This window comes from Anomaloglossus baeobatrachus, chromosome 6, assembly GCF_048569485.1.
Source record: "Anomaloglossus baeobatrachus isolate aAnoBae1 chromosome 6, aAnoBae1.hap1, whole genome shotgun sequence".
Lineage (NCBI taxonomy): Eukaryota > Metazoa > Chordata > Amphibia > Anura > Aromobatidae > Anomaloglossus > Anomaloglossus baeobatrachus.
In genome coordinates, this window is record NC_134358.1 from 145895998 (window position 1) to 145910885 (window position 14888).

Below are 14888 nucleotides of genomic sequence, written 5' to 3' on the forward strand. Positions count from 1 at the left end.
GAGACAGATAAGGAAAGAGACAGACGGGGAAAGAGACATATGGGGAAAGAGACAGACGGGGAAAGAGACATATGGGGAAAGAGACAGACGGGGAAAGAGACATATGGGGAAAGAGACAGACGGGGAAAAAGACAGACGAGGAAAGAGACAGACGAGGAAAGAGACAGCTGGGAAAAGAGACAGACGGGGAAAGAGACAGATGGGGAAAGAGACAGACGGGGAAAGAGACAGATGGGGAAAGAGACAGACGGGGAAAGAGACAGATGGGGAAAGAGACAGACGGGGAAAGAGACAGCTGGGGAAAGAGACCGAGAAATAGAGACAGTCAAGGAAAGAGACAGACAGAGACAGGCATACAGAGAAAGAGACAGACAGTAAAAAACACAGACAAAGACATGGACAAAGATAGACAAGAAAAGAGACAGGAGACAGACGGGGAAAGAGACATACCTGGGAAAGAGACAGACCTTGAAAGAGACATACCTGGAAAGAGACAGACGGGGAAAGAGACAGACGAGGAAAGAGACAGACGGGGAAAGAGACAGACAGGAAGAAACACAGACAAAGAGATGGACAAAGACAGACAGGGAAAGAGACAGGAAAAGAGACAGGAGACAGACGGGGAAAAAGATAGACCTGGGAAAGAGACAGACCTTGAAAGAGACAGACCTAGAAAGAGACAGACAGAGACAGATGGGGAAAGAGACAGACGGGGAAAGAGACATATGGGGACAGAGACAGACGGGGAAAGAGACATATGGGGAAAGAGACAGACGGGGAAAGAGACATATGGGGAAAGAGACAGACGGGGAAAGAGACAGACGAGGAAAGAGACAGACGAGGAAAGAGACAGACGGGGAAATAGACAGACGGGGAAAGAGACAGACGGGGAAAGAGACAGACGGGGAAAGAGACAGACGGGGAAAGAGACAGCTGGGGAAAGAGACCGAGAAATAGAGACAGTCAAGGAAAGAGACAGACAGAGACAGGCATACAGAGAAAGAGACAGACAGTTAAAAACACAGACAAAGACATGGAAAAAGACAGACAAGAAAAGAGACAGGAAAAGAGACAGGAGACAGACGGGGAAAGAGACAGACATGGGAAAGAAACAGACCTTGAAAGAGACAGACCTGGAAAGACGGGAAAAGACAGACAGAGACAGACGGGAAAAGAGACAGACGGGGAAAGAGACAGATGGGGAAAGAGACAGATGGGGAAAGAGACAGACCGGGAAAGAGACAGACGGGCAAAGAGACAGACGGTGAAAGAGACGGACGGGTAAAGAGACAAACGGGGAAAGAGACAGACGGGGAAAGAGACAGACGAGGAAAGAGACAGACGAGGAAAGAGACAGACGAGGAAAGAGACAGACGAGGAAAGAGACAAACGGGGAAAGAGAGACGAGGAAAGAGACAGATGGGGAAAGAGACAGACGGAGCAAGAGACAGACGGGGCAAGAGACAGACGGGGCAAGAGACAGGGAAAGAGAGAGACAGACACAGAGATAGAGAGAGACACAGAGATAGAGAGACACAGACAGACACAGAGATAGAGAGACAGAGAAGAGACACAGAGATAGAGACAGATAGACTGATACAAAGACAGACAGAGAGATAGAAATAGACAGAGACATAGACACAGACAGACAAGTAAAGAGACAGACAGAGAGCGACACAGAGACAGAGACTGGGAGAGAGACAGTTACTATCCTGGGCAACACCCGGGTATAGTTATAAAATATAAGTGAACTTAACTTGAGAACAGAAAGGAATTTTGATAGCAAGAAAATAGAAAAATTGCTTGCGTTCACAAGCAATTGGCAATTTCTCCATCTAAGAAGGTGGGAATAACCCTTGATGTGGTGCTCGTTATCACAAATCACTGTTTTGTTTTACTGAAATCTTTAGATTTTTTTGATTTGTGCAGTTAAAGAAGTGAGAGTAGGTAAAATAATGGCCAATAGTGACCAAAATGCTTAAACACTCACCTAAATGTATCAAATATTACAGGATAATATTAAAGGAAAAATTCTAAATTTAATACATATTTAATAAAATCACTTTCATCATACATTGAAGACATCACTTTCAGCATACCTTGAAATTGTTCCTAAAAATACCTCATCCTGGCCGGCAGTGGGGCTGTAGATAACTGGGAATCCATTGTGACTGGTCGTATTAAGCAACTCGGCCAACACAGAGACACTTTCTCGTAAGTGGATAACGGTACACGGCTGCATGGCATGTCTAGCAGTGAAGAGTTCCAGGTCTACTCTAAAAGCACAAACAAAAAGGATTATTGTTTTAACAATAAATAGCAAACAATGTTCAGCAATTTTTTGTTTTGCCAGTTAAGAACACAAAGTATAAACATTTTCCCCACATAATCACCAAACAACATAAATTGAAGGTGTTTGGTTCTGGGCTTTAACTCTGCGCTATTTTAAACTTACTGCACGGTAATAGAGCTACTGCAATATATATATTGCTGGGGACTCTGAGGAGAAGACAGAATCGGATTACTACTGATTCTGTCTTCTATTTCAAAGGCTTAATAGCACTCAATGTGTGAGTGTTATGTACTGTACAGAAAAACTGACAATGCCAATGCTTCTAGAAAACATGTTGATTACATCGCAGGTTGTCTGTAGCAAAGCAAGGAAGGGCACAACAATCAAGGTTGCACAGGGTGTGACCATTACTGGGCCCATGGTAGAGAAGGGTCCGTCAACATCGTCGCCTCTTTCAGCTGGATGTGCATCCTAGGATGCACCTTCAGCTGATATGCATTGTGGCGCAGAAACCCATTGGGTCTCTACAACGCAATACTTGCTGACAGCCAATTAGAGGCTAGTAACTAACGTCGGCATTCCAGGCGTTGGCATCACATGGCAGTGACGTCATGCGTCACCTATAGCGGGTAAATCAGTGACAGCTGCTAGCCTCTGCACCGGCTATAAAAGACTATGTCCTGGGAGTGGGGGAACATGAGAAGAATATTTGGGGTTGGAGTTCAGGATGGGGGATATTTAAATATAAAGGAAAAGGCCCAATATGGAGGACATTAGTACAGGATGCGGGACATTATGACATAATGAAGGGGGCAATACATATATTTAAAGGATTTAGAACACTACAAGGGCTCATACATGCACATGGGGGCCCAGGTTCAAATTTTGCACCAGGGCCCATTGGACTCTAGTTACACCACTGATAACAAGGCAGAGTAGTTGGGACTGTGTCAATCAAAGGAACTGTTTACCCTGTAATTATGGCTCCTATAGATGCTCTAGTTACAGTTGAAACAAAATGATCAATAAAGGGAAAAAAAATATTCCTTGGTTTTCTTGATGCTTCTTTGGGGGACAAATCATTTAAAAAATATGTTCACATGTAAAGCACCTGCAAAAAATATATGTTAAAAAAAGTATGAAAAATTAAAATGTCTCAATTACAAAAAAGAAAAAAAGTCATGTAAAATACTTTTAATTCTATACAGCAAGTGAAGTAATTATTGTACACCACCAATTTTCTAAATAAATGTATTTCTATGGGTACTATTGACATAAAGTTCTCACTTGATGTAACAACCCATTCAATCTACACAGGCAAAGAAATCAAACCACAGATGTCCATATATTAAGTTATGTGTAATAATGAGAAATGACAAAGGGAAAAAGTATTGAACACGCTTGCTGAAATTTAATTGATACTTCATAAAAAAGCCTTTATTGGTTATGGAAACTTCAAGACACCTCCTGCATGAAGAAACTAGACACATGCATTGCTTAGGTGTAATGTTGGTTCATTCTTCCACACAAACACTCTACAAATCCTGAAGGTCATGTAGGCTCCTTCTATGACCTCTGAGCTTTAATTGCTTCCATAAATGTTCTATTGCATTCAGGGTAATAGATTGAGTTAGCCATTCTAGCAGCTTTATTTTATTTATCTGGAATCAATTGAGTTTCCTTAGCTGTGTGTTTGAGATCATTATCTTACTGAAATATCCACCCTTATTTCATCTTCATCATCCTGGTAGATGGGAGCAGATTTTTTTTTATCAAGAATGTCTCAGTACATTTGTCCATTCATCCTTCTTTCAATTATATGAAATTTGCCAGTGCCATATGCTGAAAAACAGCCGCATACCATGAGGTTCCCACCTCCAAATTTCACTAATCATGATGTGTATGAGTTTTATTTTAGTATCATCTGGCCAGACTATATTCTCCTAGTATTTCACAGGCTTGTCTAAATGTTTTTGATCAAACGTTATATGCACTTGAAGATGTTCTTTATTCAGCAATGAGGTTTTACATGGTGAACGTGCAATAAAGGAGATTGAGTGCATCACTTTTCTGTAGCTCTCCACAGGTGGTTCTAAGCTCTTCAACAACTCATCTGATAATTCTTTTCATTCCTTTGTCTGAAAACTTGCAGGGAGCACCTGGTCATGGATGGCTTATGTTGAAATCATGTTCTTTAGTCTTCCAGATTATGACACCAACAGTTCTCAGTGGAACCTCCAGTAGTTTACACATTTTGAAACCAATGCCATCACTATAGTTTGCAACAATAAGGTTGCAAAAGCCTTGAGATAGCTCATTTGTTTTACCCATCATGAGTGGTTTCTTGTGTGACACCTTGATAATGAGACACCTTTTTATAGACCATCAGTTGAATGAACTGATATTTTTTTCACTCAGTGACAGGATTGCTTTCTAATTACTGATAGATTTCAACTGGTGTCATGACTTTCCATGGATTTTGCACCTCTCTTTCTTCTTTTGTTGAATATTTTTTGCTGTGTCATTTGTCATTATTACAGATAACTTAATTTATAGACATCTATGGTTTCTTTGCTTGTGTGGATTGGATAGCTTTGTTATGACATCTGGTGATAAAGTCATATCAATAGCACCTTTATAAATATTATTACTTGGAAAATTGTTGACGTGTTCATTACTTATTTCACCCTTTGTACATTTAACACAAAAAAAAAACAAACTAAAAAACCTATGTATATTAGCTATGCACATGACCATGTAGTCTAAAGGCATAAAAAGTGAACAGGCAGGAAAAAAGGATGTAAACAATAACAGACGATAAAGCTGGGGACAAAACTTTGAAGTACCCCACTTGGTTGTTTACCGTGACCCAGTCTTGTATGTTAGGGTATGGTCCATTGCAGCGTGCATATAAAATCATTATAATATTTTTCTCATTTTCTTCCTCAATTGACTAGATCACCAAATTTAATATAACCAACAATCTTTGATCTCCACCAATACTGTGAATAAGCAGCACAACAGACACTTACTTTTTTTTTCCTTGGACAACATAGGGCTCGGCCTCTAAATGCGGGATACACTTAAGATGTAATAAAGAGCTGAAGAGAGAATGGTTGAAGTAATCTCCGACTGTTTTTCCAGTTAACACAGCCACCATTATCAGCAGGATAGACTGCACATCGTTTGTTATTTCTACCTAGATAGAAGGAAACATAAACCAGCATAACATTAAAAAATGCAATCCTACAGTATATATTAATTTTTACTTGTAAATTATGCTTTCTCATATTATATGCTCTTTGTAAGAATCTACAGCCACATTTTTACATTTTACGTGTTTACTCTAGAATCCACAAGTGTATGTGAGGAACATGTCAATGTCTGTTTATTCAAAATTAATACTTTTGTGGGGCTGGAGTATTGTCTCCTGGTCTTTTCTTCTCAAATTACAGGTGTTCTTGACTACATCCTCTCCTGTCCTTCCATGTTTGTGTCATTTGCGTGAGTACCCAACCATTGTCCTGCCACACCTGCCTACTATTGGGCAGTGAGACATTTGCACAAAATGCCAAGAAGAAAATATGTATCCATGAGAAGGATAAGTTACACCAGAAACCAACAAGTTAAAAGGTAAGGTTATGTTCACATTTCTGTTTTTTTTTCATCAGTCACCTGCGTTGCTTGACGCTTGTGACTGATGCGTTGTACAACGGGTGATATAGAAATGGAATTGATTGTCATGAGAAAGCGGATAACTTTGGTACAAAGAGAAAGAGAGAGAATGATCAGCTGATCGCTCTCAGAAGCCGGCCGCCGGGAAATCAGCTGATCGCTCTGTAAAGCTGTCCGCCGAGCGATCAGTTCAGTTTAAAACCTGCGTGGGGGAACATGCTGGGCATGCCCAGTAAAACATGACGGATTCCTACACTGGAATCCATCGCGTGATGCAGGATAACAGAATCCTCCACCATAGACTTACATTATGCCTCCTGACGAATTCCAACGGAATTTTGCGGGGTGCGTTTTTTGCCGTAATAAAGAACGTTGCAGGCTGCGTCCCTCCCGCCTGACGGTCAGTCAGTAAACGACTGACGCGCCGCGCGGCGCATGCAATGCAGGGTCATCAGTCAGAATCCGCTCATACAAGTCTATGGGAGACAGAATCCACCAAACGGATTGCGTTGTTTATCAGAGCGGCAGATTGTGACTGATCCTAAACAATGGAAATGTGAACATAGCCTAACTATACTTTTATATAAGTTCTCGCAATAGGGCGTCCTATGTGGACATGAGGAATAATACATTTCTGGCCAATATGTGACTTTCATCCTGCATTAGAGTAAAGTGTGTACTGTTCATGGTCATCTGACAGCTCTAAAGATGGCTACCATAAACAGGTTGGCTCTAATAACTCTGTTTTTTTCAGATCCCAGGGATTGCCTTGGCTTTCACCCTTTATGCCCTATATAGGAATCTGGATTTACACAGGAACCCCTTGGCTGTGGTGACAGAATTAACTGCAGCTTGGTGGTGCACGCTGGCAAGAAGAATGGTCTGATACTGGGTTTCAGAACCAGGTGGTCAGTGCAAGTAGAAACAAGGCAGGAGAGTAGTCAAAAAATTTGAATCAAACTCACAAATGTTTATTTAGAATTCAAGCAGGATACTAAGGTGTTCACTGAAGCTAATCAAATTATAGCTGGCAACGGGCAGCAGGCTTTCAGGAGCTTAAATATCTTGCAGCCCCATGCAAGCCAAATAGGAAGAAGCAAACACTGACAAAAATGAATGCCCGTTGACAGAAGCAGAGGCAGGAAGGGCAGACATTGATACAGATGCAATGATTCTCACTAGATTTCCCTTCTCCTTGCTCGATCTCTAATTTGCAATGTACTGTTTGCTGAGGAGACGAGCTGCATTGATTTCTCCTATAAACAGCACAATACATAGAGGAGAACGCGAGCTCTTTAGTCACATTTTAGCTCACACAGACAAGCTACAGCAACAAAGAGGACATTATACAGCAGAGCTGAGCTGTGTTGATCCAAATCAAGCTCTGATGTGGCCAGTGTTAGACTGGGGCAGCAGGGGCCCACAGATCAACTACATACAAATATTACATTCACAAATGTACCTATGTTTCTATATATTAATATATTTGGTAGTTTTTAAAATGAATGATGAGATGCTTCCTTTGTCTATATATAGTAAAACAAATGTATTGTGCCAACTACTGATCATGTTTAGGGGGTAAGAAATAATAATAATAAGTAGTAAGTGAAATACTGTAGCAAAGGGACCTACCAGAGTATTTTCTGTTGTCCTGTGGACCAGTACGAGCCTCAATGTGAGGTAAAACAGTTTTTACAGAGCAACACACAATGTTTTTCTGTCTCTCTCTGTTCCCTTCCATGCTCTTCACTCCTTCCCTTTCCATAGAGGCTAATGCCTTTCTCACATGACATCTCTAGTTCATCTCTTCTGAGCAATAGGGCTTGAGCTGCTTTTTAACAGTGAATGACAAGTTCAAAAGGCAGGCGGGGGGAGAAAGATGTCTTAAAAGTGGGGAAGTAAGCCTATTTTCTCTGATAAGATACATTACAAAGTATCTTACTGTATGTTCACCTCTACTATTCATGTATGCAAAGTTTGCTATAGTACAGTTCCTCTTTAATTGTAGTCCTGTGATGTCAGGGAGGAGGAAGGTCCTGGCATGGGTCTTACCCAGATATTTATTATTACATTGTCTGCAGAAAACAACAGACTTCATACCCTGGAAGAAAACACCTATGATATAGGTAAGATACACATAACACTATAATTAGATACTCGTTTACACAAATCCTATTTTTAATAACACTAGATGCACACTTTAAATTAAATAAATCTTATCTCTAGATTAACTTAACTGTGTGGTTTTCATTCAGACCTATAGTTTTAGAAATTCTCCTTTTTATCTTTTAGCAAATTTATAAAAATATATATACATCTGCAAGTTTTATCTTTTTGAGTCTGAAATTCTTTAATCCTTCAATCATGGAATCCCTCTGTGTTACAAAATACACATTCCACTATATTGAAATGTTCTACAGTGTGCTTGGAGTCTGATCAAAGAAGTCCTGGAAACGATTGAAGGCTAGAGTAGAATATCTACCTATAAAACGTCTTCTTTTTTTGGTTCCAAACTTTGTTAAAATGAGCGGATATAATGTAATGTTACAAGAAATCATAGAGAATAACAATCTATCATTTGTCAGTATATGGAAAAAGCATTTGATAGAGAAGAAAGCAAGAACTGAAAGACAAAGTCCTATCAACACTTCCTGGCAAGAGCTAGAAATAGATTGCACTTGACAACAGGCAGTGGGCACCAAGTTCGAAAGTAGACATCTGTTGGTCGGTATTTGGAAGAGATATTTTACAGGTAAGACAAGATAATATTTAAATAAAATGATTTAGCGATTGTCTATTTAGCACTTTTTCAAATATGTTCATGTGGTATGAAAGTACATTGACCACTTAATCTCTCAATGATCTAGATTATTGTTCTACACTCCACTTTATCTTTTAATTACAGAAATCACTGACTGCACCTTTAAACTCCTGCATAGTTGCTATACCTTCCACCCTGGATGTTACCGCTACGGCTGACAGCTTGTTTTAAAAGTTTAGGAAGGTCTAAAAATAGTATGTTATAATAGATGTACAGATATCATTGGAAATTGATTAGGATTGGTCAAAAATGAGGGAACATGTCATGTCCAGAATTGGTACCTTCAGGTATAAGGTTAATCTGCAGGTAAATATTAGTGATATGGGAGTACTGCCATGCTCGGGTGCTCAATATTGAAAACCATCTCAAAACCATATACTCAAAACCATCACTAGGTTGCTCAGACGGGCTCAACTCGTGTACCAAGTATAATGGAAGTCAATGAGGAACTCAAGCATTTTTCGGTACAAGAGTCACGCCCATCCAAGCATCCAACTGCTTATTACGAGTACCGAGTACCCGAGCATGGTAGCACTGGAAAAGCACTATTAGGGAGTGATTACAGCCACAATCACTGTATAGTGAGCAGTGACTATAACTAGAGATGAGTGGACCCTTTGAAATTCGGTGCAGGTTCGGCCAGACAAAAGATAAAGTTCGGTTCTTGACTCGGACTTGCCCAGAACCCCAATGGAAGTCACTGATTGGGCACTTCGGGTCTCCACCCACATGCAGCCAGTGATAAAGAGATCACTTCCGGGTAAGAGTGGGCAAGCAATTTTCATTTTTTTGAGAAGGTGCACATTACAACCAATCATGCTGTTGTTACCCCCAGTGTGAGCCTTTCAAACACTACAAAGGTCGAACACCAAGCATACCTGAGCACAGTGATGCTGGAGCGAGTGGTTAACATACATTATGCACCCAAATTCTGAACTTGAACACTTTTATTTGGTAAAGGCCATGTTCGGTAGAAACACTAAACTTTGCTTTTCAAGTTTGCTAATCTTGAACTGTAAACCCTCCTTGCACCACCCCAGTGACTGGACATGAGCGACTATGGGAGGATAAACAGTAAATTCCCTGTTGCAGCACTGCCAGTAAGGCAGGTTCTATTTATCTGCAGATTAACCCTATATCTGCAGGTATATAGCATTTCTGGACATGACAGATGCCCTATAACTTTTATTTGCTCCACCATATTGTGCCATCTTGAACTACTAGCCCTAGAATCTCTTGAAAACTTCACAATAGTTTAAAAAAAGACAGATTTTTACTAACTTTTATTTTCTTCCGTGTCACTGTCTTGTGTTTATGTGTGCATGTGATTTAGCCCAGCAAAAAAATTAGAGAAAACTAAAGCTTCGATTTCTATTTATGTTTCTTAAAGGTTCGGCTCATTTACTTCAATAATACATTTGTAAACTACAATGGTGAAGAATGTACGTTTTTGGCATTTTCTCTTGGGAAAGCAAAACGAGAATTTCATCCAAACATTTACCACTAATTTTATGAAACTGAAACATCTGCCCTCTTTCACAGTAAGTGCTTTTTTGGCTTTGCTTCGCTGAGGAAAAAAAAACCTGATCTGAATCAGCTTTGCACTGACTAGACGCACACGTAAAGAGTTGCAGTTAACATTTAACCTAAGCGCGGCTCTGGATGAAGTGTGAAAGCAGTCATCTCATTGTGGTAAATAGTATTAGCTGCCGCCACACACAGTGCACGGCTTTTCTTGGTCTATGACTTTTTATACAGAAAAGTGAATCTCCTTTATCTTTTCTATGATGTTTATAGCATTTTTCTGATCTTTAGTTCACAAATAAAATTACCATGCTAACTGCTTCTGACCTGAAATATAAAATATGCATACGCACAACTGCCTGACCTATGACCATACACAAAGTACATACTGACAATATTCTAGTTACCTGTTTCAAATTGAGATATGAAACTAAAGGCTAAAAAAAAATGTTCAGTTGTAAGTTTTATTTGATTTTCATAATTTGCGATAAGAAAAAGGATATCCAAGCTTGTCCTCATAAAAAAAACAAAATATATATATGGAGGTGCTCATGCTCAGCCTCTGGTCCATTCAATTATGGGGCTGCCAGAGAGATCCAAGTAAAACAATTAGCTATTTCCAGCAGTCCAATAGACAACAGATGGAGCAGAGCCTGAGCATGCTCACCTCTGTACCATTCACATCAGAGCTCAACAGATAAGTGTCCTCAGTGTTCTGGAACCCTACTTTTGGATCCCTGGAGGCAAGGTTGCCAACCTGATTTATTGATTATGGTTTTACAGTCATACATCTACAGCTCATAATGTTGATATGAAGGCATTAGCTGCATTCACTGGTAACTATAAAATTTTAATAACTACAGTTATAATAATCCGTATAAGTTTGTTATGCATACTCAAGTACACATGTACTAAATTCGGAAAAAATAAGGTTTTACCTAAGACTACTACACCTGACCCGCCCAGTTCTTTTACAGACTAGAGGTTCCACTGCACAGTCCCTGATGGCCTCTGCACAGACTGAAACCCTCCTAACCGGATAACTCAGTTGACCACTTGGACCAATTGCTCTCATAGCAGCCAACAAAGGTTTCACATACCACCTTAAGAAACTGGGGGAAGGTGCACAGTAAAACAAAGATCCAGCAGGCTGTAGTTCCAAGCAGGGTTCATTTTAAAAATATCACCAGCAGGAAATAGAAGTCTGGTGAGGGTTTAAATTGTTTCACTCACCAGGCGATAGGGCAGACTAAATTACATAATATAAGACACCTGTTGGCAGAAAGGCAATGAATGACACACATGTAAACACAAAGACAAGTTGTTCAGAACCAGACAGCAACCAAACCTGACTGTGGTCCAGTGGAGAGGGAAACAGACCAAGCACAGGAGGCATCTGGATAAGATCCGAGGCATGACAAGTTTCTACAGCTTCAACAATATGATGGACATACCAAGCTTTCACTAAAGATAAGGTAAAAAAGCAATGCACTTTTACGCATTCTTCAGGAATTTCTGGACAATTGGCAACTCTAACTGGGTCCCAGCAATTGGACCAATAGTGATCAGCAAGGTATCCTCCATCTTATAGATAGGGGATAACTTTCCATCTCGGGAAAACCCTATAAGAATATGACTAAAATTCAATAATTCAAGGCAGTTACTAAATGAAGGCAGAAATACAGCTAATATCTCATACAATTGTGACCAAGTGAAGGCTAGTAAATGTCTATTAGGTCACTTGGCTGTTCTCTTTCAGGCTTCCAATCATATGTATAAAAGGTTTGAGTTCTACCTCCTTCTGCTAAGAAAATACTGATTGACAAATCATACAAAACTTTTGAGTCTCAACCAGTACTACAATCTGGTGTGGTACACATAGTCACAAACTTTTGCAGACTAATGTTATGGCACTGGAACATTCATCCCCAAAAAAACTGTCATGAGTGGCCTCAGCATATCACCTGTACTTCGTCCTGTTTCTCTACTTCACTGTGAAAAGTATATTCCAAGATCTAACAAAAATGCAAATGATTAGATCAATCCGAATTGACATTTCTTTTAAATATTTAGGCGCCTACTGATTTTTTCATTTACTTTGTATATATTTTATATACTGTATTTCATTTCAGTGATGGTGAGAGGTATGGGTAATATGTTTGAACTACACAGGTTATCAATAGTGTTAGAAAAAGAAATTGACAACTCCAACGAGAGTTTGAAAGTCAGAGATGCGAAAGCTTGATACTTTTGTATGCAAGACTAGAACAGTATCTGAATTTTATAGTGAGAATTTACTATGCAGATATACATTAACCACATATTTGTGGCCACTATAAATGTAAAAAGCTACCATCTAAGAGCCTGAAGTCATATAAACTACCGTATGAATGAAAAAAGCTCTATAGCATCTGTTAGATGAATTAAATTAACGGCTTCTTCTTTTGGGGAGGTTTAGGGGAATTAATCAAAGACGTTCTCCAGCTTTACTCCTTAGCTAAAGACAGCTTGATTTAACAACATAAATATTCTTTTACATTCAGCTGGGAAAATGCCAGTGCAAAATCAGCTCCATAAAAAAGTAATATTGTGGGTTTTTAAAATGCCAAAAAGCCGTTGCTTCAGTAAATCTCCCTCAATGGTGTTTGATATAGTTTCATTTAGAACCCTGAAAAAGAAAGTTCTCAACTTTTCTCCTGGACCAGACAAGCTGGGACCAGTACATGGAAAGGCAATATTTCAAGAATAAATGGCAAAGTGGGAAAACAAATTAGGGCTTTGTGTGTAGGGGCAGGGGAGGTTAAGTATAAATGTAACATTGAGGCAATGAAGACCTTCAGTTTCCAAGTTTTCCACTAAATATCTATGCTTGGATCAATGAGAACATGTAGTGAGATCCATTTCCATCAGATATTAAAACTAACAAATCAGAATTAGGCAAGAATTGGAATTATATAGAAAATATTGAGGACTGGTATTCTCATAATATCAACCAAGAGTTTAAAGATATATGTAGCAAAATACTGAAGCCCCCTCCAATTTTCCAGACCTTGCCCAACATATTTGACCAAGGACTCTAGGTTAGTAGACAGTGAGAAACCCCACCGGTCAGAAGAATTTATAGGCAGTGTCCTTCATATAATTATTGTACCTCTTTACAGCGAGGAAATCTCCAAAGATCCCAGAGTAAATGTTTATGGGATTCTCAAAGTTAATTAGACTCATTATGCACATGAGGCTCTCTACATTACTCCAAGAACTGTTCTAGTGATTTTCCATCAAGAAGGTAATGAGAATGAGATAGATACTGCAGATAAAACTGATGAAATATTATACCTAGAGTATAAGACCTCTTCCAATTATTGTGCTGTATACAATTTTCCTCTATTTGGGTCCAGGAGTCCATCGCTACCATTATCGTGGCCTTAGTTTTCTCATATTCAAAAAATATTGCTTACACCTTGGAATGACATTACCACATATTGTGTAAATTTGGTACCTGAAGCCAAGGTCTGCATGAACTTTGGTGGCATATCTGGGCAAAATGGTATTTTATTTATTTGACTATTTGATCTATTGAACAGTAAAAAAAAAAAAACAACGAACAGTACATGAATGAAGCACAAATGGCATCTGTGTGCTACATGCTTCTCACAGACCCATTAACTATCATCAGCAAGTTTGACTCATGTCTAGTAATGGGCTAACTCGCAGGTATTCGGGATTGTCGAGACTAACTGGATTTAAAAAAAATAAAAACATAATCGGTTCTGGCCCAGAATTGCTTGGCCAATCAAACACTGCAAGCGGTTCGCACTGGACTGAGCATAGAGCGCACCCGAGCACAGCGGTGCTGTAGTTAACATTTGTGTTGGGGGGTTTTGCCACACATAAAATAAGACAAAAAACACACACAAAAAACAAACCATTTTTTCGAAAAAAGCTATATATAAAATTATCTTCAAAACACTATCCCCTTTAGTCACTGCCCATTTTCAAATGAAGAAACACTGCTATATTGAGGAAGGGAGGTCATTTTAGTTTGGGGTTCTGTTTATCAAAGCAATTATGGTTGCAATAAAGTGATGATATAATTTGTAAAGTGCACTGGAAAGTAACATTGCTAGCTGAGGAAAAAATAAGAAATAAAATAACAATTTTCCTAGATATTCCGCCAAATGTTATTCTGTTGTAAATTCATTCTGACATGTTGATGTCAACAGATGTTTATGGAATGTGAATCGAAGGTGTCAAAAAAGACTGATGATCAGAGATATATATATAAATATATATATAATTATTATTATTATTAGTTATTTATAGAGCACCATTAATTCCATGGTGCTGTACATGAGAAGGGGGTTACATACAAAATACATATACAAGTTACGGTAGACAGACTAGTACAGAGGGAAGAGGGCCCTACCCTTGCGGGCTTACATTCTATAGGATTATGGGGAGGAAACAGTAGGTGGGGTGTAGATTGGGCGGCAGCTCCGCGCGGTGGTCGGGCGGCAGCTCCGCACGGTAGTCGGGCGGCAGCTCCGCACGGTAATCGGGTGGCAGCTCCGCACA

The 14888-nt window shown here is 39.4% G+C and overlaps 1 protein-coding gene and 1 long non-coding RNA gene across 3 annotated transcripts in view; one reads left to right on the forward strand and one right to left on the reverse strand.

The window, feature by feature from the left end:
* The window catches only part of LOC142244156 (chloride channel protein D-like), a 265090-nt gene that overhangs the window by 134183 nt on the left and 116019 nt on the right, over window positions 1-14888 (reverse strand). Inside the window, exons 12-13 of the mRNA XM_075316355.1 lie at window positions 5326-5492; window positions 2100-2276 (exon numbers count right to left, since the gene is read on the reverse strand). Of these exons, the coding sequence (XP_075172470.1) occupies window positions 2100-2276; window positions 5326-5492 (344 nt within the window). The remainder of the gene's footprint in view (window positions 1-2099; window positions 2277-5325; window positions 5493-14888) is intronic.
* LOC142244157 (uncharacterized) overlaps window positions 8653-14888 on the forward strand; it is a 113931-nt gene continuing 107695 nt past the window's right edge. For both annotated transcript variants that reach the window (XR_012724456.1, XR_012724457.1), the window contains exons 1-2: window positions 8653-8720; window positions 10180-10330. This is a non-coding gene — a long non-coding RNA (uncharacterized LOC142244157). The remainder of the gene's footprint in view (window positions 8721-10179; window positions 10331-14888) is intronic.